The sequence below is a fragment of the Amblyomma maculatum genome, chromosome 6 (genome assembly GCF_055883805.1).
Source record: "Amblyomma maculatum isolate TAMU_Amacu chromosome 6, ASM5588380v1, whole genome shotgun sequence".
NCBI classification, from domain to species: Eukaryota; Metazoa; Arthropoda; class Arachnida; order Ixodida; family Ixodidae; genus Amblyomma; species Amblyomma maculatum.
This window is the reverse complement of record NC_139349.1, coordinates 11,476,399-11,504,158: the sequence shown is the minus strand read 5'-3', so window position 1 is coordinate 11,504,158 and position 27,760 is coordinate 11,476,399. Positions and strand designations below refer to the sequence as shown.

Sequence of the window (27,760 nt, the reverse complement as noted above, 5' to 3'; positions counted from 1 at the left end):
AATATGTATGTTATTTGTAAGACGCTAATTACACTTGCTTTACTTTGATGGCCTTATTAAGACGTTGTCACAATAATGAAAGTTCTCGCCTCGAGCCCAGCCCATTCGGGCAAATGACGCATTCAACATCCTCATCTCATCCTCAGTCATTATCATCATCACTTCTGGCGACTTGCTATAAGAGTACTCCTACCGGCAGCGCATGTAGTTAGTCACAGCCGCCTCGTGGCGTGTTTGCTTTCACGTATCCTTGGGTGTCTGCACTCTGCTTGTCACGACCAGTAATTGGAGTGATCCAATTTTCAAGCCTCTGGAGAGGCAAGACAAGTGGACTTTGGTATCCTAAGCCGGAGCTGTTGGCGCTTTTGGACTGACGTGCATTTCTTTTAAAAATGCTTTAGTGCACTTGCCCTGGACAAATATTCTTGAGGTGCTTCAGACATTAATCGAGCCGCAACTTGAATGGTGCTTAATTGCTGAGAAATTCGTAAATATACACCTCATTAATTACACGAAAGGCGTCACTGACAAAAAGGACAAGTCAGCTAACTATGTTCACAAGCCTTCAAGGAAACATTTCCAGGTCTTACATTCCGTGAGCTAGAGCTACTCCTGCTTTTGTGATAATTTACTTCTTTTTTTCACATGAAAGGAGCGAGTCGATAACTTAGCACGTGTGTTTGGCATTTAAGAGCATTAATATGTCAATAGTGTTTCATAATTTACATAACTTTAAGCAAGATGGCAGACAGTGCCACATTTCATTGGGGATCATTATTGTTATAAAGTTTGTTACTGTACATAAAACATATGTCAAAGATTTTGATCTTCGTTATTTAGTTCGGAACCTTTACCGTGTAGCGGTATGCAGCTATAGCCGGCCGTAGCGGTTACTACTGGGGAACCCGGTCCCGATATACGAGCGCGCACGCACGCACGCACACATCCAATTTACTGCGCAACACGAAAAAAATCATTTTTAATGGGCGACGGATCGCAATAAGTATTGCATTTAAGTTATTCTGTCAATTAGACGCAAAAATTAGCAAAACTTGCCAGAAATGCGTCGCGCGGTTGTTCATGTCGCAGCTTGCTAGTGCAGCAGCTCGTAGTGGGTTCATTTCCTGATACTAAGTCAAGGATAAAAGATTTCTGCAAATCTGCTCTCTCATGCTGGCCAATCGTAACGAGCCCTAAATCCTCTCAAATTCGATGCTGCAGCGCTCGGAGTGCTTTACGGAGCGCGGGCGGCGGCGGCGCAGGGTCAGAGCTGCAGCGCCCTCCTCCAAGCTGCGACCGAAGACGGTAATTACCCCCATTCGCAGGCCGTAAGAAAAGAACGCGCGCTGCATTCAGTCCGGCCGTGGTAAAACGTACTGTTATTTACTGTATCATGTTAATTCATTTCGCTTCTAGTCAGATACAACTCAAGAACGAACCTGCAGATGACCCTCAAGGGAGGTCTATACCGCTAATCTCGTCGCCCGATTGTCATGAAGTCTTGGCTAATTTTCTTGCACATACTAGCGTGACATCACAGGGGGCGGGAAGGCGCAAAGATGATTCACCACGGGTTAGCCGCAATGTCATGACAATCAGTACCTGCCGTCTCGTCATTAGATCAATTAATTTATTGATTGGCAGGGCAGATAGATAGAGCGGAAGGCTGAATATTTGGCGGGCTGTTATGAGCTGGCGAAGAGAAGAAAAGAAAAAGGTTCGTGATGGCTGACGATGTTAGCAGAAGATAGGGGCAAAACGTACGCAGGCAAATTTGTTGGCATCACAATCGCAAGACTTTGCTGCTCAAAAAGCACATGAAAACACCCGAATTGCCTGGAGAACTTTTCAACTTTCCGGTCAAACGCTTCGCAGTAAGTCCATCTAGAGCGACCTTCTGTCATTGAAATGCATCGAGAGAGCGACCGTTAGAATCCGTTAGTCCTTCGTGTTCACGTGCTGTGCACGTCACTAGTGCATGCTCCGCAGTCTCAGTTATTTCACGACTGGAGAGGTCTGGAGAGTGATTCGTTCTCGATTTGTATTCGACTATAGGGCATTCATATGATGTAGCCGGAGAAGCTTTTGCCTTCGCTGTTTCGTAATGGCCAAAAACTAAGTTCCCACTTCCCCTTCCCTCATTCTTCTTGCAGGGCCGGGCGAGCAGCAGGCGTCGCGGTTCGGGTGATCGGTCTCACGGCGGCCGCTCGGCCGGTAGCTCCTTTGCCTCCTCCTCGGCCTCAGCTATGGCCGCTTCCCGTCGGACCGTGCCCGCGAGGAACCGCTGCACGCAGACCGACCCTCTGGTGTGTTGCTGCGCGTCGTACCCGCCGTCGAACGTCAACGGCGACCGATCCTGGTTCCTGGAGGGACCCCTGAGGCCGTCCGCCCCGCCGTTACCCGCAGTGGCTTCTGCAGACGTGCTGCGGCTTGTCGAGCCGCCCGACGTGCGACTGGTGGTGGGGCCAGAGACGGGTGACACGCGCTCCTTCCAGGTGCATGCCGCCGCCCTCAAGCACAGCGCCGTGCTCGAAGACCTGCTTGGGCGGAGCACTCGCGAATGCGACGGTCCAGCAGCGTGCGACGGTACAGAAATTGGTTCCTCAGTAGTTCAGCAGCCGACCAGGACTCTCCGCGTCATCTGGGATGATCCAAATATCTTCGAAAAAATGATCCTGTGAGTAGGAGCTTTTTGCCTCTTATTCACATTTCAACAGTTATTTTAAATTGATTCTTGAACTTCACATGTTGTGCCTTCGATATTATTTAACCACTTTGTAATGGAACAAGTGTTTCGTTGCTATTTTGTCAGATATACGACTCACTTAACTAGAAGTTCGGGCATTGTTTTTCCAATTGTTAGCCAAGCTGCCTTCGCGATACCTATTATGAGTGATGCGCTGGTCCCGCACTTCAACATTTTGCGTGCACAGCGCCCGTTGTGTCGCCGTCACGCAAAACTGCGCCTTGAAAGGTAAATGGCAGGTATTCGGCGTTGTCACCTGATGTTGCCGCGATTTGAGTGCGAAGTCCGATTGACTGCTCAAGTGAATCAAGTATGCAGGAGACAGCTCGGAAGCGAGAGGATAGCGCCAACGAGTGTACGCCAGTCTACTCAAGCGGCGGGGCCAGATGCGTGACCTGTTGAACGGCCAAACCTATCTTGTTTTCCGGTGCGCTTATCTGGATAAAAGACTATGAGCGACCATAGTTTCAGTCAAAAATATACGGGCCTCGGGGTTGTCTTCGTAGTCGTGGTCTCATCAGGCTCTCTGGACCCACCGAAACTCCAAAGTTATGGAAGAGTGATACCTCGAGTTCCTTTTGCCCAAGGAGTTTGGACTCTGGCGATCGAAAACGAGTTGTACTGTATAGGTCAAAACCAAGATTTTTGAGGGCGGAAAGTGGGAGTGCTTCTGACAACGGCTGCATTTACCACGCAATCCCAATGGGAGGCGACGTTTAGACTGCGCGCATGACGTCATCGACACGTGCGATCTGTTCCTTCAGTTGCTGACGGACTCGGTTCCTCTGCTCAGCTCCCTGTACGGCCGGGACGTGCCCCTGGAGGACGTGCCCTCGGCACTGGAGCTGCTGCGGGTCTCGCACGCGTTCGCCGTGCCGGGCCTCCTGAGCGTGTGCCTGCGCTACGTGGGCAACCACGTGGACAGGGAGTCTGCGCTCTCGGCGCTCACTCGGCTCTGCGAGGTGTCCGGCGGCGGAGCTGCCATGGACCTGCAGCAGAACCTGCTGAACGAGACACGCGCCCGCTGCCTGGACGTGGTGGACCGGCACGCCGAGCGGCTGCTTGCTGGTGCCGAGTTTGAGCGCCTGCCCCGCGAGCTGGTCGGCCTCGTGCTTTCTCGAGACACCCTGTGGCTCAGGTGCGGGCTCTAAATCCCGCGATCGTGCGCCCCCGCTCTGGAATCACGTAAATGGCCAGACTGAAGGATACCTGGTCGCGCGATGCAGGATTTGACCTGAACGTAGGCAGGGAAATGTTTTTATTGTGTACGCTCTCCGCTCTTATCTGATGACATCGTTTATGTTGGAAAGAGAAAGAGAAGGAAGACAAGAAAATGTGGTCGGAGGAAAACGATCGGCCACATACACTCCCAAGTGCGACTCGACAGAGACCAACCGGATGAGTTGGTCTGATTGTGAGCTGTGGTATCGCGCGTGTCTTTCGGGGCGGATTCATGGCCCGTAATTTGGGATGTTTTGAGATGTCTCGGTGCAAGCCAGCATGAGCTCAGTCTTTGGGCATTGATCGTGAGAATCCTACCCGATAAGCTTTTTTATGAGAGTACCTCGTTCCTTGAGTTTCTCTTGCACGAAGACAGCAAAAAATACGGCAGCTCCTTTATATCAAATATGTATCAGAGGCTGCTATCAAATAACGCATGTCACTGGGTTTCGACTCACAGCAGAGTGTCTCGAACAGTCTTGCACACGTACATACGTCAATTGTTAAATATCTTTTTGCTGTCCTGCCTAATGTGCACTAATCTCGCTCTGAAGGATTTTGAGGTTGCAGAAAAACGCTTTATATTTAGCACAAGGTAGATCGAAGATGGGGACATGCAAATATACTCCTAGCTGGTAAATCGGGTGTCTAGCAAAATGCTTTCCCTGTTTCTAGGCTTGAAATGAGGCGATAACCTTGGTACATTGTGCCTGTTGATTCGTATTCGATAAACTTGTCCCCTGGCAGACATGTGCCAAAAGTTTCAAGAAAAGATGGTTAATAGACCACTTGTGGTGGACGCCGCTGTGGTTGTCTATCTTAATAGTTTCAATCCCTTGTGGTGCGCTTGACCGTCCTATACATCATTTTGGGGGAATGCCATATCTTTAAGCAGACGCAACACTGCATTATTTTTTCATTTGTGGGTAAATACGGCGAGCTACAAGCCCACTTGTCACTGACCTCCTCTCGTAGGTCCGAGATGACAGCGGCAGAGGGTGCGGACCGCTGGGCGGCCGCGGAGTGCCGTCGCCGGGGCGAGGCCCCCAGCGCCGCCCTGAAACGGCGAGCTCTGGGCGATGCCGCCTACTTGGTGCGCCACTTCCGTCTAGACCGCGACCAGTTCCGACACACGCCCGCCCTGCTGGACGACAACGAGGTGGCTCTCGTGCTCGACTTCATGGACGGCCGCATCGGAACGGATCAGCTGACGCCGGCGCTCAGGACAAACCTCGCGCTGAAGCAGCGGCCCTCGTTGCCTGCGCGGCTGCCCTTGCCACCGTCGTCGCCATCGGCTGATACAGAACAGAGCGCTCCAGCCAACGGCCGACTCAGGAGCCAGACCATGGCGAGGACACGCAAGTCCACCTCGGCCAAAGTGCGCAAGTGCGCCGCAGACGTCTTCTGGACGTTTGTGTCCATTCTAGACTGAAGATGCGTCTCTCTCGTGGAATTATTTGTTTTTGTCCCTGAATGTACGAACGAACAAACGCCTGCTGTGCAGGTGGTTGGACCACGGTGCTGCTTGCTTCCCGCCAGCGTGACTGGCTTTCTTCTGTAAATTTTTGCGGCAATTGTGATGCGGTGAAATCTCCAAGTTTGCTAAGAAGCTGTGCTGCGTGACCGTTTACTTGCGGCGTCTGGAAAGCGCTTGTCCTCAACAGTATAACATCACGGCTGCTGAAGTCAGCAACATCTGCCTCAAGATCGGCATTCTACAGACACTGGTGCATGCGGCACAGAAACTCGGTACTGATACGAGTTCTGCTGCTATGAAATGAAACTGCGTTTCCAGTTAGCGAGTGCAGTATTTGTACTGAGCTCTCAGTGTGTTTAGCTTTACACAGGCATTATTCCCGTAACATCCATCCATCCATGTACGCAGATCGCAAAAACGAAAAATGTGTTCGGTGTTTCTGCAGCTTTAGTTCCTTGAACGTTCTACCTGCTCAGTACTGCTAGATATACTTTAGCGATTTCATTGATGCTTGCCTTAACAATGCAGTGAAAGTGCCTTTTGCTTACGTCATGGATGTTTTTAAATGAGAACGTATAATCGCAGGTGTAGAGGCTCCGTGCGAAGCTTAGCACTATTTTGGCACTCTACCGAGGCTGTACAAAACCTCCTTTTTTTTTCGCGGCGTAAATTGTCGCTGCATCCGATGTTTCTTAGCATTTAGAAAACGGAAAATCAGTATACTGCGCTGATTTCGTTTTATGTTAGGACTGTCCCTGGTTGAAGACGTTGTCATGTGCACGCCTTTCGCATTGCAAGAAATTTATTGCGCAGTGGCTGGTGCACATTTTTGAGAAGGAGCCAGAGAAAAATTTAACATACCTTTTGAATGGCACTTGGCAACTGTTACCGAGGGACATAATTGCCTACCATATTTTTATTCGCGCGTTCAGACAAGACAGCGAAAATTAAACAACATCGCAGTACTGGCCATATTTTAGCGCCAGAAAAACACCGGCAAAATCTGCAACATGGCCAGTGTCGGCATTAAACTTACCGCAGCTTGTTCGTCGGCACTCTATCCTCTCTTCAACTTTCAAAACTTGCCACAAGTTTTGAAAGTTGAAGAGAGGGTAGAGTGCCGACGAACAAGCTGCTTTGCCTTTCAGTCTGCCCCCCGTGCGAAGGTCGTCTAAGGAAGCTTTCCCACCCAGCCTTGTCGCCAGAGCTGGCGCGGAGGCCCTTTCGTTTCTTCTCCAAGCCTTTCTCCCCCTTTCTCGCTTTGTTTCTGTATATCATGCATATGAGCGCATACCGGACCGGTGGTGTGCCTACTGTGTATATGCAGTCGACAGATGGGCCATTGCTCATACGCAGCAAGCCACAGGCTAGCCCCAAATGTGTCTGCGCTATTCCGCCTCCGTTATGCTAATACTCTCTAGCGGCTCGCGCTACTCCGTTTGGATAAAGCTCTCTAATGGCCCGCGCTTCTGGCGCAAGCCTCTGGAGAATTGAAGCTGAGCTTGAGTTAGTTCAATGCAGTTTTCACTTTGTATTATCACCGCTCGGTATAGGTACACCAAAATAATGGTTCCAGGCTGACTCGCCCAGTCCAGCATCCATTCGCTGATTACTGCAGTCGTAATATGAGTCAAGATTACAAGCGCGACGAAAAAAAAAATGCAAAGATGGGCGTGGCGAGCGAACGACGCCTCTTTTGTTCGTATGAGCTGTCCGGTAGCACAGCAGCATTAGTTCCTCGAAGTCGAAATCCGACCGTGTTTTACCAAAGTCCGCGGTCGATCCCCGCGAAAATCTACTCGGGGTCCTTGCCTGTGGTTGAAGACATGTGATGCAGTGTCAAGCACTCTAGGGCATTGTCTAATTCAGACAACACCATAGTTTCACATCTTTCTAGGCAAGTGCATGCTTAGGTGATCAAAACTGTAGTCACAGGCACCATCACTGCATCCTATGAGATAGAAAATTTGTAACAATATACCGTAAGTGCGCTCATGTAGACAGCGTGCGGCCAATGGGTCGGTGCTAATGTTTAAATGCTGTCTGCCACGATGTTGCGGTGCACTGAGGAGAAAGCATGGGTGCATTTTCACCACTATTTCGACTCAGTCTGCTTGAGTACATTCGTTTCTTTCTTTTTTGCTGTACCGTTTGTCTTTCCCTTCGAATTGTGTGTCACCCTGTTTTTCTTTCCCCGTTCCAATACTTACCGTATCAAGAGTTTTTAATCTTCCACTCCACAACGAGAGAGTGAATAGGTGGAGAAAGGTGCGTTCATGTACTTATGTATTCAAGCTATAATTGATCTCTCCGATTCTCTATTTGGTCATTTTCTTGCCATGGACTGGATCAATGTTTAGAGGCTTTATGTAAATTATTCCCAATTCTCGGTGCCATTTTTCTGTTCTTATTGCTTTTTATTTGTTGAAGAAACAGGCGGAATGAAGGCTTAACATACTGCTCTGGCAGAAATTTTTGCATTAAGCTGTATTTTCCCCCGCACTGGCTTTAGCGCTCTCAGAATCTCGCTGAGCGCGCTACCGATTTCAGATTAATTGTTTGCATTATGAGACGCCTGCGAATATGAGGTAGCCTCATTTCAAAAGGGCATTGTATTGTGAAGCTATTTCAAAGCCTTTGCCACTTTGTTTCCGCAGCATTTTTCAAGTACTCGATTCTAATAAACTGCAGTAGTAAGGCAAAGCGGTACATATCCGCTTTCAAGGAAAGCTTGTGTACAATAAGTCATATAGGTGTTTGATGTCATATACATTGTCTCAGTAGACAGTTCTTGCGTGAAAAACGGTTGAAGAGGCTCGTTAAATGCATCGCGATTCAGCCAGTGATTGTTTGCTGGATCGTACCTAAATAGAAGTCAGAAAAAAAAAAATATTATTGCTCGGTTTGGAGTTATGACCATTTCGCTTTTACCTTTCTTGTTTTCGTCTTCAAAATAATGCCGTTGCAAGCGCAATTAAATGTACAGTAAGTAATAAGTAGTGATAATCTGACTTTCCTTATTAATTTTCGTATGTCAGTGCATTCACAACCGATAATATGCTCACGACTCAAGTCCCACAGTCCCTTAGTGTTAGCCACGCACGTTGCAGACGAGGCCCACAAAATCTGAAGCCTGTGAGCGTTTTCGGAAGCCATACACCAGTCAAGTTTCCTTTTCTTTGATAGTCCGGTGAGAAACTCGCTCAGTGGTTTGCTGAAGTCAAGGAAAGGCATTATTTCCACTAGCCATTCACATTCTAGTCATTTCAACGTCAATCAAAGAGTGCCAGAGCGTTCTTTTATACGACCAAAGGAAACCTCAGGAATACAACTGAGGTGGATTTCACCTCGCACGTTATTTTTTTTCTTCTTCTTTGTAGGAAGCATTTCTAGATTCCTTCTGGATCTATTGAAATGTCTTTAGCGTTGTTTTATTCCGTTAGGTTATTTTTCTTAGTTTTATTATTACGAATGCTTTGTTGAGTTCTGATAGTTACCTTTGCACCTCGAGGTCGTTCGATGCGCGACACTTTATTGATCCCCTTCACATTCATTCACGAGTAGACCTCGGTGTTCGCAGCGGCTTCCGTAGAGCGCCATCTCGGAGTCAGGGTTTTTGAATGTTCCTACAAGCTCTGCATGTTACGTGTTGGCTGAAGGCCCGCATTTCGAGTGAGCGAAATGAGGTTTCAGCATTCGAAGATTGGAAGATCGACTCAGGTCTAGTCCTCTACAAATGTGCAGTGCTAGGAATAACGCTCGTTTTCTTTTGCGTTTGTGTGTTCATATAATCTGCCTTGTTTATTGTACTGCCGCAGGTGTATCAAATATGTGACCGCATTGCACATATTACCTATATGCCAAATAAAAAATTAAAATAATGCGAGATAGAGAAAATGGGAAAGAGAAAGACAGAAAAATTAACCCGCAAAAAAAAAAAAAAAAAGCTAAGACTACTAATACTTGAACGCCTATAATTTGAGTCTACAGTGCATACAGATGAGACGTGTGGCGTCAGTCCCTTGGGATATGGCATTAGGCTTCCACGTTTTTTACACTGTAACCACGTTTGCAGTGATCTGTGCTACACCTAGACCTGCTGAATCGCGACACCGAGAAAACACTTTCTTCATTCATGGTAGAAGCAACCATTGTATTTGAAAAAGCCAGCACGGACATAACTCGGTTAGAGCCGCGTTCAGACACTCCTCGATTTGATGAACGCAGTGCTAAGGTCATACCTTGTCAAATTATACAACTAACTTCGCGCTAGACCTGCGCAGCTTCCGGTCCTTACTTAGGTTCCTGCGCTGCTGTTGTCGCCTAGCGGTTGCGAAGAGAATAAGATATGCACACTTCTTCTATCAGTAGGCTTCGTGAGCGCAAAAGCAGTGCAGACCCAGAAAGTGTAGCGACATGAGCCGCATCTCTTTGTCTACTTTCATCTTGTCTCGTGACCTGCGTTCGTACATGTTTAACGGCACGCTACCGTAGATTTGGTGAGCATGAGGAACGAGACATCATCTGATGGCCGTCATGCCACTCGGAACGACAGCATATTACACAGCAATGTTTTTCACGAATAGCATCGTGAGCAAAGCGGTTCAGTTGTGCGAGCATGTGGGAATGCGTCGCTTTGAACTTGCTCCCATTCCTCCCTGAATGAACCGGAAATTAAATACTGCCAACAAGTATGATACTTATCGCCACAATTGTATTACATTGAACATGGCACTAATCGCAGGATTAAATTTGAAATTTTGAGATTAAGCTGCGCGAAGTGTTGCATCGCACATCTGTTCATGAGCGACTTTGTTTTTATCAAAAACGGTTGCGCGTACTTACTTCCTTGTTGTGTTCTTGATGTTGTATAGGCGTTGGTGGTTGACACGTATATTTACTTTGATACCTGTGTGTTCATTAGGACTGCCCTTTTTTGCCGAAAGTTGGTGGAAGACGCTGTTTGTTGTTTATAGTTGTACAGGCCGAACGCCGGTGAAGAGCTTGTCGCATTTTAGTGTCCTTTTTACCTCTGTGCCATGAGCGTCAAGTTCGTTCGGCGAACGTAAACCTTGCCGCTGTCTGTACATAGATATGTATACATGTTTCATTTTACCCATTTTATCCGCTCACGCGTGTCGTAACACCGTGCACAACGCTGTGCCTTTTGTCCAAGTAGCTGCACAGCTTTTCCGTGTGAATAAAGGGAGCGCATGTTCATGCGCAAAAAGCGAGTCTAGAATTTGTCACATTTCTTACCTTGGCATTCTTGTTACGAGGCTGATATCAGCAGAAAGAGCTTCAAACATGGAAATGCTTTTAGCTCCCATTCGTGACAGAATCAGGCAAAAACAATGATCAGAAACCTTGGCGAGCCTGAGGGCAAACATCAAACCGAATATCTAAAAAGAAAAATCGCTTGTGTAGGATACAGCCGGAGAAAATTTAAAAAAAAAGGGGGAGGGGGGGGGGGCACTCAGGATTCGCATTTGCGTGGAGTTTGCTATTCGCTTAATCACTGATCCCTTATTTTGTGCCTTTGTTATCTAACACGTATTCATTTGCATACATTCATAAGCTACCACATTACGTGGGAGGTCACCCGACGTAGATGTAGATCCTCACTTGTAGAACCGTATACGAACGTGCCTGTGTGCCCTAGGAATAGCTTGTCTGACTCTGCATCCAAGGGTCCCGAAGGATTCGATTTCCATCTTAACTCTCCATCCCAAATTAGAAGGAGCGCCTGCCAACTCGGCCATGCCATGTGGTCTTGTGTAAACCTCTGAAAACAACTACAAGTAGCGCCATCTTCTCTCTCTTCCTCCTGCGCCACCGCTCCTACTCTCGTGTTTCGACCATGGCTCCAGCTACGCGGTGCACGGCTAGCAGTCGCTCTCCGGAGCAGGCGCTGGTAAAGGCGCTGCCACCTGGTGTCACCCGAGAATTTGAGCTCGTATTTTGTCGCAGTGTGTTCACGTCAAAATATTACTGGCTGCTGAAACATCAATACTCAATGTCGAAAGGGATTCTGCGCTAAAATGGTTCTGTTTTCAGCTGTTAGTGAGTGACACCATACGTATGTGATTTCGGCATCGGCTCAACTCGCCTTCACCTCCGTGCGTCCGTCGTTCTTCAGTCATTGGTCAAAGCACACAACATACTTGAAAAAAAAAAAAAAAAAAAAAGCTAGGCTGTGGAGGAAAACAATTTAGCAACAATATGTGTATGGTTTCTTTGTAGTTTTCACTGGCTTTTGAGCTACCGGTAAATTTGAGAGCATGGCAGCAGTTGTATTTGATATTTTCGACTTCTGCTGCAGACACATCAGCGCTTGCATGCGTGGCGCGTGAAATCAAGGACTAGTACACTACAAGAAAGCAAAGCATGAAAGGTGCGCCTTTACTCGGCAGCTGAAAGAGCCCCTGAGAGATAAAATCAGCCGATAATCAAGGACCTTTTGATGCGATGCGAATTCTGCCAATGTAGTGGTAAGCCCCACGAATTATTAGTTTTGGAATACAATGAACGCAAGCGCAACACGCTACCCGCCCCATGCCTGCTAGAACAGTAAGTCTACTCAGTGCAACATAAGTGTTATGTCATTGTGTAGCTTATGTCGACTATAATAGAGATTTACTAACTGCGCGTGCCAACAAAACAAGCAAGAAAAAAACGCGCGAAAACACGTGACAGCATTCGTCCAATCAGAGGGTCAAACGCTGGAGGAAAGCGCCGAAGAGGAGGCGGGCGGCAACCTTCATATGTTGGTGCTGTATTTAGTTTATTGAGGGGCTTTAGTTTTGTGACGTCACACAGTACGCCGACCAATCAGTGACCGGCCTTTTGTTACCTACCAACTATCACTCGTCAGAAGGCATGCTCGTGATTTTTCGCAAAACGGTGACAGCGTTAATGCGTACGCCGATTTATCTAGAGAAAGGGGCGCTTAAAGCTTTCGCGTTACCGTCGACCGTAGCCTGGACCAGGACTCGCGATAGCGCTGGTGCGAACAGGTTAACTTCGTTTCTCGATGCCACTGCGATGCCTGGTGCTAAAGAAAGAAAAAAAAAAAGCGAGTTGTAGAACACGGCGACGCATAAAAGGCACAAGATAAAAAAGGGGGAAAAAAAGCGGAGAACGCCTAGCGCGCTGTCCAGTCAGAGTCAGAAGAGAAGCAGCTGGTGGCGGCAGCTTTTCAAACCACCAAAGCATCCGCGGCGACGTCTATTTGCTCGTGTAGCAGCAGCAGGTGACGGTGGCGGTATCCCTGGAAGCCGCCGTGGTGAATTATGCATGACATACATTTTTAGTCTTAGGGATCGTGCTTCGTTTGACCTTGGTTTGGTTTCAAAGTCATCAAGTCGGAGCTAGGCGAACAATTCGGTTGTGCATGGAGTAGTAGAGCTTTCGTTCTGAAATGTTGTTCGGATTACCTGTTCTTTCATTGACAAGGCACGGCAAGAGCCCGTCACGGTAGTTTGCCTTCCATCACAACAAGCGTCAATGACCAAGTTGCTCACAACGGCCCAAGATATTATTTTTTGCAGGCCTAGGTAATGATCGGCGACTATGAAACGATGGTATTAACGGTTTCGCCCGTTCTGGCTCTTCAGACTTTAGCTTAATTCAACAGCCGGCAGCTGGCTCCACCAAGCGAGTACCTTGAGAAGCTCGCCAGAATTACTTTCCTTGCAGCCACTAGAAAAAACTGTGCTTCAAGTTACAAAAACATCGTGAAAATAAAATATAAAGGAAGTATTCAATTCCGACGGCCATATACTGCTCATCGGCTGAAATAAGGGCGAAAAAAGGTAAGTAAAAAAAAAAAATTACATATAACTTCCTTCGGGAAGTTCGTCAAAGCTGGCTTTCTAGCAACAGCATCATGTTTGTGGCGAAGCCCATTTTACATCACGGTCCACCGTGAACGATGTTGCTTGTTTGTTTGAATTCCCTGCTCTCTCCGCTCCTAAGCTGGCCCATGTAGAGCCTCTATAAAATCTATAGAGCCCATGGAGTGAAATTCTGGCGTTATGCTTGTTTGTCGCGTCCACTCTCCCGGGAGAAGAAAAGGAACCCCTTCAGTGCTTTCTTCCCCTACGGACAATAGCGAAGAAGGGAGCGACTATGTGAACTATGTGAAGGTTGCCGGTTATCGAGTGGCCTGCGAATACAAAGGGCTCCAGCACGCCTTCCGGCGATATGGGCATCGTCACGCTTCCGTGCCCAGTGTAAGGCGCCCTATGCTTCAGGTGTGGCGCACAAATTTTTATCAAGCGCGCCACCGCCCGAGCGTCGAAGTGCCACCCTTACGTGACTGCTTATGTGGCATTTCTTTTTGTCTGAGTCCTCATGACGAACGATGGCCTGTATTTTGTTTATTTTATGCCAGTGAAAATAAATTTTGCTGAAGCCCACTCACACTTTTGGCTGAACCCCCCTAATACTGAACAATCGGAACGACCCGGTACTCTCGTTATCAACTTGGATGGATGGATGGAATATAGGAGCGTCCCCTTTGAAACGGGGTGGTAGCAGTAGCTATCATGCTCATTTTTCTCTATATATGTTAGTTATTGATTTAGAATGGTTAACTAAACCATCATTCTATTTATTAAATTTTTGTTCCTACATTACTAACATTATGTCACTTCTCTGCTTTTAAGCCACCAATCTTCCAGTCGTTTTTTGCTAGTTTCCACCGCCGGTTTATTCACCCGGCCACTGGTATCTCTAAACCCCAGAGCCTTCGTCAACTTCTTCGTCAACCGCAGCGCCACACGTTGTCATTCCGGCGATCTGGTGATCCGTGACGTGTGCTAATCTTTTTTGCTCGCGACTGTATTAACTGATCGAAAGCACTAGATCGGGCTGGGTTCTAAACAGTTGAAGGCGTGTTTCTCTGTGAACTCCCATTATGAGACCGCGCTTACAACAACCCCATGCAGACCAGCGCCCCAATTTGCAGCATGACGAGGACTTATGGCTGCCAGAGGCGCTTGCATTCTTGAACATGCCCTAGAAGCAGCCAGCAATGTTCGATAAGAGACTGGTGGGATGGCAACTGTTGCTAGAACTCGGATCTTAAGCGATTTACTTCCACACAGGGGCCGCGATAGGTGCGTCTCGCATCACACGTGAAGACACCACACAGTTTCGAAAAACCTGAGATGTGCGCTGAACATTATATGCCTGGCTCGCTCGCACCCCTGAGAGGGCGAGAAGAAACGTTATAGCTGCAAATGCACCCGCTTGACGCCCAACGAAACTACTGTAGAAATGCTCGAGGGGAAGTACTGTCCAGGGGCCACCTAATACTAAGAAATTCGACAGTATTGTCGTGTAATCCTGGACCCGTATTCTTGCCTACCATATCTGACCCACTTTTACATTACTCTCCTAACATACCCTGCTTCTGATCTTGTCAAAAACTCACTTTGATAATGCGGATAATCAATCCTGCTACATACATCGCCACGACCAGCGAAATTTCATGTACGCTTAAAAATATGCTTTTTATTTCTATCCAAGTAAGCTTTATTCTTCTCCACGTTAGCTGCAGACGACGGACCCACCGCACCAAGAACGTAATTCGCCACAAAAATATACACGCACAAAGTGTGTTCCGTAACCAAGAGCCTGGCGCCGCTAGGCTGAACCATATATCGTACTCAGGAATTGAATGACACTTGCAGATGCAGCCACAGGTAGCATTTAAGCTCATGTGACATTCGCTCGACCGGATGTCGGCCGGAGATCGCGTTAGCATTGTCTGATATAGTGTAACAAACCCGACCGACAGCAGCTCGCGCGGCACTTCGGAGACGTCGGCGAAGTGGAGCCGGAAGCCTGGTCGACACTTGAGTGCTGGTCCGAACGATGTGGTACTCAGTCATCGCCTACTGTCCTGAAGATCGACCTTACAACATAAACATAATAATTAGTAGCAGCACTCGGACAGCGGAAGGATTGGATGCAGTGCCTGTAAGACTTATAAAAAACGTTATTGATATCTTAGGTACTGATTTGTTGAACCTTTTTAAATAACATACTTGTGAGTGGAGTGCATCCTAGTGAACTCAAAGCTGCTAACGTTACACCTATTTCCGAATGCAGAGATCGGTTGTCCAGGCCGATTTCGATGATAAGTGTAATTAATACGGTGTTGGAGAAGCTCCTTTGTAAGCAAATGCAGAATTTTTTAACGAAGTACGAGATATCTCAGTCCCAACCAGCATGGTTTTCGTCCTCAACGATCCGCTTCCACGGCAGTGCTTGTCCTGACGCAGCTGATAAATACTGCGCAACACTAAAACAAATTAGAAGTAGTAGTTTACCCAGATACATCCAGATAATTAGAAAAAGTAGACCCTAGGATATTATTGCAAGAAATAGCAACTTACACACTGAGGGGCAAAATTTATCAAGTTATCTCTCAGCACGGTTACAACGCGTAGTTGTTAAAGTTTACATATCAGTTCCTGAAAAAATCACACTTGGTGTTCTGCAGGCCTCTGAACCTTCACTCCTCCTTTTTTATTTTTTTTTTTCAGTGTGCATTAATGACTTGCCATTATCTCTGACCTATCTGAAGCTTTTATAGGTGCAGATGATACTGCACTGTTTTTACAGGGTATACAATAGAAGAACTAGAGGGCAGAATAAAGTAGGGTAGTTGCCCAGTGATTCGCTAACAGTCTGCTTGCTCTTAATACCGAAAAAAAAAAAAAAAAACAAATTATACAGTGCTCCGCTCAACGAGGAACAATATTATCTGTGATAATTTAAAGTTAACCCTGCATGTTACTAGCGTGCGTATATTTTGCGTACATTTTGCGTATATTGCACTGTGCACTTGTTCAGTCACTTGTGCTAGTGCTTAGAGACGTTAGACAATACTTATAAAGAACCCTTCGACCCAGGTATTTGCTTGCAGAAACGAACTGTGCGTGCAACTACTTTTACAAAGGGGACTGCCGCCAGCTGGTCACTCTTTCAGCAGCTGTGAATCTTTACTGTATCAGCTACATAAAAATTGAATATAACACAAACAATCAATACAATAATCCTGGTTCGTTCTTGCGCAGTTTTTTTTTTTTGTTTGTTTAATTATGTAGCAACTCACTCAACTCGCCGTTCTACTGAAGTTTCCCATTTTCGCTTGGCTTATTTGTCAAAAGCGGCTAATGATGTGGCTTCGTGAGGGCGCAAGGCGATGCTGAAAAAATGTCCGTTAATAATTGATGCTTACACTTGATGTTCAGCTATGGGCCAGAAAAAGCTACGCTCAAAATCACTTTTCAGGGTCACGTCTTTTTGCTGGAAAAGCAAAAAATGTCTTCCAAAACTGACTCCGCGCGGAAAATTTGAAGTGCATTACTCTAATTCTTTTGATAGCCAATTAGGGATACAATGCGGGAATGAAAGGCAAAGGCGAATTGCGAGAATCGGACAATTGCGCGAAACACAAAGGCTTATTACAAACGAACCATTTTTTTTTTTTTGTAATGATATTGTGCATGCTCGAATCTTCCCCATCCACAATTTATGACGACAATGCCAGGCGAAAATATTTTGAAGGATGGCTGAGGAACTTTTTTGTTCGCGATTAAATTACTGTAAGTGGCACGTTTTGAGAAAATCAGTACTTTGAGGTATCTTAATGTGTGTAAAAAAAACGTTCTTGTCGGATCATGGTGCTTCCTTGTGACATAAACAGCAAAATAGAAAACCTGAGTGCAAAATCCACGTTCTGAAATCTGTTACACACTTCATACAAATATTTAATGCTCGACACACAGTGTTAAGTAACAAAGCTATATTTGGTCTTGTTAGTAACACATCCTTAAGAACTGCACCTGCGTCCCTTTGATATGTATATTTAATCCTGTGTTTATTGTATTGCTTTGTATCCTCTGTCATTATTCTATTGTTTTATTTTCTTTGTTTCTACTGTATATTATTTTGGCTCTACTAAATTGCGAAGGGCTTATATGTATACTTATGTGTGCTTTTTCATGCTTTGTTGTTGTTGTTTTTTTGTGGCTTTGCCCTGTAGGCCTTGTCAAGCTGCCGTTTACGAGCAGCTTTTACCTACAGCCTCCTCCATCATCCTGTTGGAAATAAAGAATAATATTATCATTATTATTACTTGCACACTCATTCAATAAATTATTTTATACAGAGCGAATGGCCCTTTTGAGCACTTTCACTTTCATTATTGTAACCTTGTTTGTACAGTCTCGAAATGATGGCAGCATAAATTAGTATCAAAAATGCAGTGGACTTGAAGTAGATGAACGCTAGGTGTGAAAAATTTAAAGGCCATTCGAAAAAAAAAGAAAAGAAGAAAACTTCTTCGCATAAGCTTTACGATCTAGTAATATACATCTTTATTCATAATTTTTAATTATAGGGCTTATGTTGTATTTGAACACTTACTTTATATGTTTTTGTTGTAGAAGTACTAGAATTTAAAGATTTTTTTTTAATTAGCTGCATATATACAGTGTCTTCGAGCATTTATATTCACTTGCTAAGTGTTACACTAAGAAATAGCTTTTCAGGCTGTGCCTTCAGAATTCTGGAATGCTACCACATCGCAAAAGTCAATTCATTATTCTACATAAGCCAGCAGTTTCCTTTAGGGAAAGAATCTGTCGATATTTCTTAGTGTCTTGATCAGTTTTCTTGACCCATGAAGCGCCCCATGAAGGAACTGCGATGTTTTTTGAACCTTTCAATTAACTTCTGTGATCACCACGTGTTCTCGCGATGCGAGCCAAATAGCTAGTAATCTTTCACGCCATTCTTGTCTGTTCATTCTGAATTGTTCATGCGTGGTTTCCCAAACTATCTTGCCATGACGTCCTGGAGAAATCGTTCAGGCATACACTGCATGAACGCTTTTGTAATCAAGCCTAGTTCCTGAAGCCTGCAGAAGACCTGGCTTATCTTTTATTATTTGTCTCAGAGAACCCGTTAAAAACGATCTTGAGCTCACGCCCCAGTGGGGCAACTGAGAGAGAAAAAAAAAAAAAAAAAAAGCTTTTATCCTGCACTTAAATAGGGTTTCAAACCTCAAAATTGCGGGTTAATGGGTCAGTTTGAATGCATATTCTAGGCACGATAAGCTCTCAAAGCTTTCTCACACGTCAAATCTTTCCAACACGAACAAGCCAGGTTCCCCAGAAAGAACCAGAAACGATTTGAAAAGTACGGTAGCAATTTTGTACTTATGATTCCATTTCCATGCGACAAGCACTACACGGGACAAACAGTCACAAGCTTCATGACTAGGAAAGGAACAACTTAACAACGTAAGAAATTCTATGGCTGGCCATATTGCCATTCATTACAGGGACTGCACGGAAAAAAAGAAAGCAGAAAAGCAAAAAAGCTATGTTATCCCATATTCAGAAAGTGCAAAATTTTGACAGATAGTAATATAAAAATCCTGAGAGGCAAGTTGAGCCCTTTGAAATTCGGAGATAGAAAAGCAGCTGCAAAAAAAAAAAGAAAAAAAAAACCACATTGGTAACTATGATAAAAAAAGGAACCATGCTTTAAAAAAAGAATAACATATAGTGAAATACGCACAATTGATAATGCGTTAGTTTATCCGTATGTTAGAGTCTTGTCGTTCCATTCTTGCTAATGTTTGTGTGGATTTTCGTTTCAAGATTTTTGCACTATTATTTCAACAGTCGCAAGCCCTGAGAAAAAAAATCAGTCGTAAGTCAGCACCGTATCCGTGTACTCGTCTTGCCCACCTCTTTTGCGCTGCAAGGATAATAATAACCAAGTCAGAAATGCATGCAATGATGCTTTTAAGACTAGCCTTAAATGTAAAAAGGAATAAGGAGTTTTCTGGGGGCATTTAAAACGACATGGTAACAGAGAAATGAACATATGTTATATCTGAGATGATTCTAATCATCATAGAGGTCCCAGAAAAGCTTCATTATATATTAAGCTCACTTCTCGCATGACGATGTTTGCAATACGCCTCTAAATCATATTATTTCGCCTTATTGGATCATAGCATGATTCATACCTCTTTGAGTGTTACGAAAAGATGTGCGTTTGTAATACATTTCTTACTGCAAAGGGCCACTTCCGGCGAGATTCTGCCTTTCATGAAATTCCAGATAGCAGTTTTACTATCGCTGACTACAAATTTTGCTTCCGTTTCAACGCAAGCGAGCGCTATAGCAACATCTTCGACCGTCCCTATGTTGCGGCTGCGAATAGTGGTTACCGGCTTGGGGGCTCCTAGTCCGTTGACTACTGAGGCAACCGCCGCGCCAGACTTCCCACTAGTTGCGTCTACGTAGGCAACCTCTTCGGGATCCATTTTTCCGAAGCATTTTGTTAGCGCTTTTGCTCTCTTATTCCTCCTCTCGGTATTATGCTCCGGATACGTATTCCTCGGGAGTGGGGGTATCACTATTTTCTCCCTACATTTAGGGGGACGTTAGTTTTAGGGTGCAGCCCGCTATCGGACTGCAAGCCTTCCGTCTGCAAAATGGCTCTGCCAGTGGTTGTGCTGCTAAGTCTCTCTAGCTGATATGCGAACTGTCTCTGCGTATTATTCCCAGTTATAATGCACCCCCATGGAGAGGAGCTTCTCCGTAGAGCTATCTCCGTGGAACCACTGCCTTCGGTGTTTTTCCTTAGAGCTGAGCAGACTACAGGGCGTTTCGTGTAAGAAGCAACTGTATTTAAACACTTTTACCTTTGCCTTTAGGCAACGTGCTCAGTGTCTCTCGCCGCTTGAGAGAACATAATTTCTCCCTTTATTTTTATTTCTTTGGTATTGGCAATGTCTTAGCGGCCCTCGCGTTCTCAAGCTGGGCTGCGTTAAACTATTTTTAAGCACACACAGCAGGTTTCATGCCTTTTCAAGGCGAAAGCCTGTAATGCCTCATCATTCTCAGCAGGAGCTGTCGAGAGAGGGTGTCACACTTTCGAGAGAGATAGTTAAAAATAAATAAATAAACCTTGTCTCCACCGGGAATCGAACCTCCATCCCTTGGATCTCCAGCCGAGCGCTTAACCAACTGCGCCACGCCTTTATTTTTCTTTACGGACATGGTATTTATTACACGTGGTTAGGTACAGAAAGGGTTATGTACACAGACTATTTACAATGCACTCAGCCGTTGCAGAGATACGCAACAGAAAACACAACTAAAAGGCAGGCAAAGATAAACACCGTGTCACCAGCGGAAACCAATCAGGTTGAAAGTCATTTTCTTTATAAATGTCCTTCAGTTGCAGCATCATTCTGCTCAAATGGAGTCTAGGTGGAACAACAGGTTCAGCGTTGCGATCCAACATGCGTGTCTTCAAACAGCTATGTAGTCCAATAAGGATAAACATGTCATATATGGTTCTTGTGTAACAGCAAGATATAGCAAGCTGTACGAATTTAGAACAAAGTCTTCCTTTAGAGTTCTTTGCAGCACATCCCAAAAACGAATTGTGTCTTTGCAATCAATGAAACAGTGCTCAATTGTTTCAGGCACATCACACAGACGGCAGTTTACAGAAGATACAAAAATATTTTTCCTATGGAGCCATGTGTTAACAGGTAGAGCTTCGGTGTGTAATTTAAAGAAATATGTTTTCGTGCAAGGAGAAATGTGCATTTTTCGCACCCTCTTTAACACATCATGACCCTTAAGACCGAAGTATAAAGAACGATACAGTGGTGGCGGAAAAAGCATTGCTAACAATTTCTTGTATAGTCTCTTGCGCGAAACAGAATATAAGTACTCCTTCGAGAATCGTGCTGTCAAAAATCTCGCCGAAGCATAAACTTCCTGCATAAATCCTAGTAAGTGCGGGCGGTCAGGAAAATCTGAAGACACCGCTAAGTCAGGAAGCAAATTCATGAAATTAACTTGTGTGAATGCTCTAATAATTGGATGTGAAGAATCACGAAAAAAGGAGAAACGGGCAACTAATTGCCTTACAAACAGGTATGAATAGGTTATCACGTCGAATCGGTTCAAAATTGGATGACCAAATAAACAACGCAAATATTCGGTGAAAACGCTGGATGTAATGCAGCACAGTGGAGGACCTGAAGCATGGAATAAAGATTTGTCGCCAAAAATATGTTGCAGGCCTGAGCCCGACCGAATATTGAAAGCCGATAGGGGACAAATGTATTAGCATAACGCCGGACGACTGGAACGCGCTCTTTCCAGTAATTTGCACTTGACTTAAATGCATGCAGTGGAACGCCCAGATATTTAGGGGGCACACATGACCATTCAACTCTTTCATATAGGGGCGGTGTTGCGCCCCACGAACCAAACCAAAGGCAGGAACTCTTGGAGTTCCCCCGGATCGTGAAGAGTCATCATAATCTCCCTTATCTACCGTGAGGATTGCGGGATTTCGCAAGTGACAGATACTGCATCTTCAATTTCCTGGAAATTAATTATAGAATGCCGGTGAACTTTCATGCGTTCAATGAAATGCTGGTTGTGTTCGACAAGGGGCGCTCCATGTACCGCCACGACTGGACTTTTTTTTTTCTTTATTGCCTGGTCTTGACCCATCGCATTTCACGAGAACAAAATCAACAAAAATCACTCAAATGCTATTTATATACGCTATTATTTGCATATGAGACACTAAAATTCACGCATACACAACAAAGGCTCTAGCCTTGAGAGCCACTCGGGAGGTTCTGCTGCAGCTTTCTGGATTGCCAAAAACCTGTCCACGCTTTCCCGAAAATAAATTCAATGCAGGCCGTGCATCTTTATCGCAATGGTAACCCGCCATTATTGAGCGCCATATACAGTGGAAGCCCATAAGCATAATTGAATCAAATGGTACCCCATCCTCACTTTCTGCGCATAAGTACTGAATGCCATGCGGGCCTAGCGGAAAATCTTTCATTAGCGTTCTTTGCAATACATCCAAAAATATACTCCTTCCCAACAGAGTAAAAAAAACATGGTTTATGGTTTCTGGCTTCCTGCGTATTAAACAGTGTGATCCCCAGGGTATGAATAATCCCGTTTTCTCCAAAAATGGTTTTACCGGCAAAGTTCCGGTATGCATATTAAAAAAGAAGGTTTTTGCTCCAGGCTTCACGACTGGGCATAACGTCAACAGGCGATTCATCCAGCCCCCGTTCCTCAGGCCTGCGTACCAGGAGCGGGAAGTAGGGGGCCTCCTAAATCGGTGGAAAATAACGTTTTAATCAATCAATAAATAAATCATGCATAAACCAAGCTAACCCCGCCAAGCGTCCAATCCAGGCGTCCGTGCGGGGTCTTTCATTTGGCGTTTCCTTGAACGCCGCACAACATCTAGTAAACAAAAGCAGACCCAGATGTCTAGGAGGTGTTGGTACAGGAGGCATCAGCGGAGTTGATTTGCAGGATAGAAAAAGCATAGTATCGGTCGCAATTCTCCGGGGACACATGTACGACGCCATATAGGAAGGGAAAGGCACGGTAACTGTCTCACTTGTTTTTTGTGGACACCTCAACCGCACCGTAAGGGAAGGGAGGAAGGTGGGAGTGAAAGTGGAAAGAGAGAAAGAGGAGCCGTAGTGGAGGGCTGCGGAGTAATTTCGACCACCTGGGGATCTTTAACGTGCGCTGACATCGCACAGCACACGGACGCCTCTTCGTTTCGCCTCCATCAATACGCAGCCGCCGAGGTCGGGTTCGAACCCGGGTACTCCGGCACAGTGGTCGGGCGTCTTACCACTGCACCACCCCGGCGGGGCAGAGTCACCTCCGCTGCCTCTTGCGGACAGAAAATAGAAAAGAAAAAAGAAGAGGGAGAGAAAGACGCGCGGCTCAATAGCCGTCGTCCACCACCGAAATGGTAGTGTGTGCAATGACGGCGTAGAACAGATAAAAATGTGGTGGCAGGCTAGCCTCCACCGCGTGAAGGAGGAGTTGGAGGGTGGCTGCTCCTGGTCCTGATGAGGCTGGGACAGGTAGGTCATCACTGCTTGCGACGGGTCTAGTTTGCCACCGAATTTTTATCTGTTGTAGGCCGTCATTACACCCGCCACCGCTTCGGTGGTGGACGACGGCTACTGTTACGGCGCGCGTCTTTCTCTCCCTCTTCCTTTTCTTTCTTCTCTATTTTCTCTTCTGTCGGCACGAGGCAGCGGAAGTGGCTCAGCTACAGAGCGAAATCTCTCCCCTGATGGGGCTGGGACAGGTAGGTCACCGCCGCTTGCGTCGGGGGCTAGCCTACCACCGAATTTTTATCTGTTGTAGGCCGTCATTGCACCCGCCACCGCTAAGGTGGTGGACGACGGCTGTTGTTGCGGCACGCGTCTTTCTTTTTGCCTCTTCCTTTTCTCTCCTCTTTTTCTTCTGTCTGCACAAGGCAGCGGATGTGGCTCAGGTATTAGTGGTAAGACGCCCGACTACTGTGCCGGAGTACCCGGGTTCGAACCCGACCTCGGCGGCTGCGTTTCGATGGAGGCGAAACGAAGAGGTGTCGTGTGCTGTGCGATGTCAGCGCACGTTAAAGATCCCCAGGTGGTCGAAATTACTCCGTAGCCCTTCACTACGGCTCCTCTTTCTCTCTTTCCACCTTCACTCCCATCTTCCTCCCTTCCCTTACGGCGCGGTTGCGGTGTCCACAGAAAACAAGTGAGACAGTTACCGTGCCTTTCCCTTCCTCTAAATAAATCAGTTTTTTTTTTGTGGCTCAGGTACAGAGCCAGTAGCAGGCCCGTGCATTTTCTTTTCCTTCTTCTTATACAGCCACAACAACAACAACAACAACAGCTACAGAGCCAGTATCAAGCCCGTGCATTTTCTTTTCCTTCTTCCTACAGCCACAACAATAAGCCCGCCGCAAGCGGCAGTGACCTAGCAGTTCCAGTCCCGTAGGGCCAGGAGCAGCCACCCCTTCAGCCACCGTCAGTGCACGCTAAAGATCGCCAAGTAGACGAAATGTTGTTGTTGTGGCTGTAGGAAGAAGGTAAAGAAAATGCACAGGCCTGCTACTGGCTCTGTAGTTGAGCCATCTCCACTGTATCGTGCGGACAGAAGAGAAAATAGAGAAGAAAATAAGAGGGAGAGAAAGACGCGCGCCGCAACAACAGCCGTCGTCCACCATCCTAAGTGGTGGCGGGTGCAATGACAGCCTACAACACAAAAATTCGTTGGCTGGCTAGCCCCCGCCGCAAGCGGCCCTACCGTCCCCACCCCGTAAGGCCAGGAACTGCCACCATCTTCCACTCCCACGTTCCTCCTTTCTCTTACGTCACTGTTCTGCTGTCCAGTATGACAGATGAATAGTAATAAATTAATAATAATAATAATAATAATAATAATAATAATAATAATAATAATAATAATAATAATAATAATAATAATAATAATAATAATAATAATAATAATAATAATAATAATAATTTGTCAACAGGAAGGGAAAGGCGTAGTATCTGTCGCACTTGTTCTATGAACACGTGATCCGCTTTGTAAGGTAAGGAAGAAAAGTGGGAGTGAACAGATGACGTTTCGCAAAGCAATTTAAGATAATTTAAATAAACAATGTACAGAGTTAAATCATATGCATGAGAACATTTCTATCAAAGCAAAATGAAAGCATAACAAACTGTGAAATGCATAGAAAAGTATAAAAAGGGTAAGCAGTGCTGCGCACATCGCATTTCATTAAGTATGCAATTCAGGTGTAATTTTTGTTATCTGTCGCACTTGTTTCTGTAGACACCTGAATCGCGTCGTAAGAGAAGGGAGGAAAGTGGGACTGAAAGTGGAAAGAGAGAAAGAGGAGCCGTAGCGGAGGGCTACGAAGTAATTTCGACTTCCTGGGAATCTTTAATGTGCACTGACATCGCACGTTAAAGATCCCCAGGTAGTCTAAATTACGTTAAGTTGGGTTTTGGGGAAAGGAGGACGCAGTATGCATTTGTAATAAGGGAGTAATTATTTACTGACATCCACCCAAGCGCAGCCATACGGCCACAAAGGAAAGCTATACAGCTTACTCATAAACTTCGTAGTTAAAGCAAAAGTCGCCCTGGTCCGGTGATTGAACCCGCACCACCGCCATTCCAGCGAAGTCGCTCTACCAACTGAGGTAACCAGGAAGGTCAGCAGAGCAGATGGTAGGGCGAGAGCGAACTGAGCAATAACTCGAAGCGGGAATGTTGTATACATGTGGGTGAATACCTCGAAATCGCGAACATTCGCGCTTAATTAGGGCAAGTGAAGGACAAGCTTAGTGTCATACGAAGACCTGCTATACTTAGCGTAGTGGAGGTTCTCATAGAAGCTTTCGTAATAAGCAGGGTCGGCTATGTCCTGCCATACATAGACATGCCATGCTTAGAAATGAAGAATGCAGTTATAGATAGGATCGATAGCATGATCAGAAAATGTATTAAAAGAGCACTACACCTCCCGGCAAGTACCTCCACGTACAGACATTGGTAATGATGCTTGAAATACACAACACATTAGACGAAATAATTGAGGCAACATTAACTACACAACAAAGAAGGCTAGAGAAAACTATGGGTGGAAGGAGAATTCTAAGAGAAATAGGTGTGCAACCGAAGAAACACTGGGATAAGACAAAGGAAATGAGAGGGAGGACCGGAAACGGATCCGTATCCCCCCAATACCAAAAAAACTTGCACGAAGAATATAATAACCAAAGACGAGAGAAAAGGGCAGAAAAAGAGACACAGAGATTCGAGGCAGGAAATCCAGATATAATTGCACATATAGACGCTGCATACTGCGACAAAGGAAAAATGAATGCAGTCGTAGTCAATGGCAAGCGAGAGATGGCAACAGCAATTTTCATAAGAACTAGATCGATACAAATAGAAGAAGAGACTGCAATAGCACCGACTCTTGCTCAGACCGAGGCAATATACATTGTCGGTGACAGAAAAACCGCAATCGGGAGCTACACGTACCGCTGGTGTCATAGCGACGACTGCGGGTAGAATCTTCGATTAAAAGGTAATAGAAAGAGGCGTCATCCTAGTTTGGACGCTAGCCCATGCAGGTGTGCCCGGAAACGAGGTGGCACACAAACTAGCCCGAGATCCCACACACCGGACTGGAGGAGTGTCACCAGAGCATGACAAACAAGAGGACCTGTCTAACTATAGCGAAATAACAACGCACTGTAGACTAAGCAGGAGCGTCCTACCACTTCCAGACCCCACGTTAGGCAAAGAAGAAGCAATAGCACAGAGAAAGCGCTGGCTACAGACAAATACATACCCAAACCCAGTTCTAGTCAACCATATATAGCCGGAAATACGATCAGACCGATGTTCATCATGGAAAGGGGATCACTAGAGCACATAAAATGGGAATGTGGGAAATCACCAGGCACGATTTAAAATATAATAAAAGACACCTGGGAGATCTTCTGCGAAGCTCAGACCCGAGAGCCCAAAGATAAATTCTTCGACTGGCCGAAGATGCCGCCGGGGTCCAAGAACTACCGGCCTGCAGCTAAGACAACTGTCCCACCTTCCGGGTCTAAACACCGAAGCGCGGGATTGTCACTTGTTGGAGAAATAAAAGTTTTATTTCTCTCTATCCCTCTCTCTTTCGCTTTCATTATAGATTGGTTTATAAGAAAGGAAAGACATGGTGTCTGTCAAAAGAAGCCTCGTCAAGGAGGTGAATGAAGCTGCATAATACTGGTCTTTCGACTGCATTCAACGCTTCCTTCAATTTCGATAGCACTTTTTTCTCGAAACAGTGTTGTACCTGGGAGCACGAATTATCGTATGCCTATATAGTTCACCTGACGCACGCCAGTGTGTATCGAGTCAACACCCACTGGTTTGATCGGACGATGTTTAGACTTGCGATTTAGGCGGCCGTGCTCAGGCGGGTCCGATTAGCGGGATTATATATCTGCGTCGCGACACCTTTCACTTCTATAGAATGTTCCAGTTTTCCAAACTTCAATTGCTGTCAGTGAAAATTACATATTTTAAATCTTGGCACGTTAGAGTTATACTCTGGCTGGGCTTGAAGTTTCCTTTTACCGTCCCTCTGATTCTGCTACAATGTTATAACATTTTTGAAAACATTCGACGTTATTCTTGCATTCACAAACATTGTGAAGTTTTGCGTGTTCAGATGAGCGCACTTTCATGAAATATATTCATACGCGAGGAGGAGGAGGTAAACTTTATTTAAAGAAGAGGTCGTAGGCGCGGGGTGGGTTGACGTTCCCGTCCCCGCGGTGGGCTCCTCTTCTAGGCCGGACGCCAGGTGGCCGACCGACGATGTCGTTCGGCGACCTCTTCA

General features: G+C 45.8%; 1 protein-coding gene and 1 pseudogene across 3 annotated transcripts in view; one reads left to right on the top strand and one right to left on the bottom strand.

Annotated features, from left to right (window-relative positions):
- Positions 1-10,678, top strand: part of LOC146185073 (uncharacterized) — a 91,962-nt gene extending 81,284 nt beyond the window's left edge. For all 3 annotated transcript variants that reach the window (XM_084606054.1, XM_084606056.1, XM_084606055.1), the window contains 3 exons: positions 2,154-2,677; positions 3,540-3,884; positions 4,943-10,678. In XM_084606054.1, the coding sequence (XP_084462180.1) occupies positions 2,154-2,677; positions 3,540-3,884; positions 4,943-5,399 (1,326 nt within the window). In that variant the 3' untranslated portion in view covers positions 5,400-10,678. The remainder of the gene's footprint in view (positions 1-2,153; positions 2,678-3,539; positions 3,885-4,942) is intronic.
- Positions 10,679-20,639: 9,961 nt separating this feature from the next.
- LOC146185072 (uncharacterized) lies at positions 20,640-21,820 on the bottom strand (annotated as a pseudogene).
- Between the last annotated feature and the right edge of the window lie 5,940 nt (positions 21,821-27,760).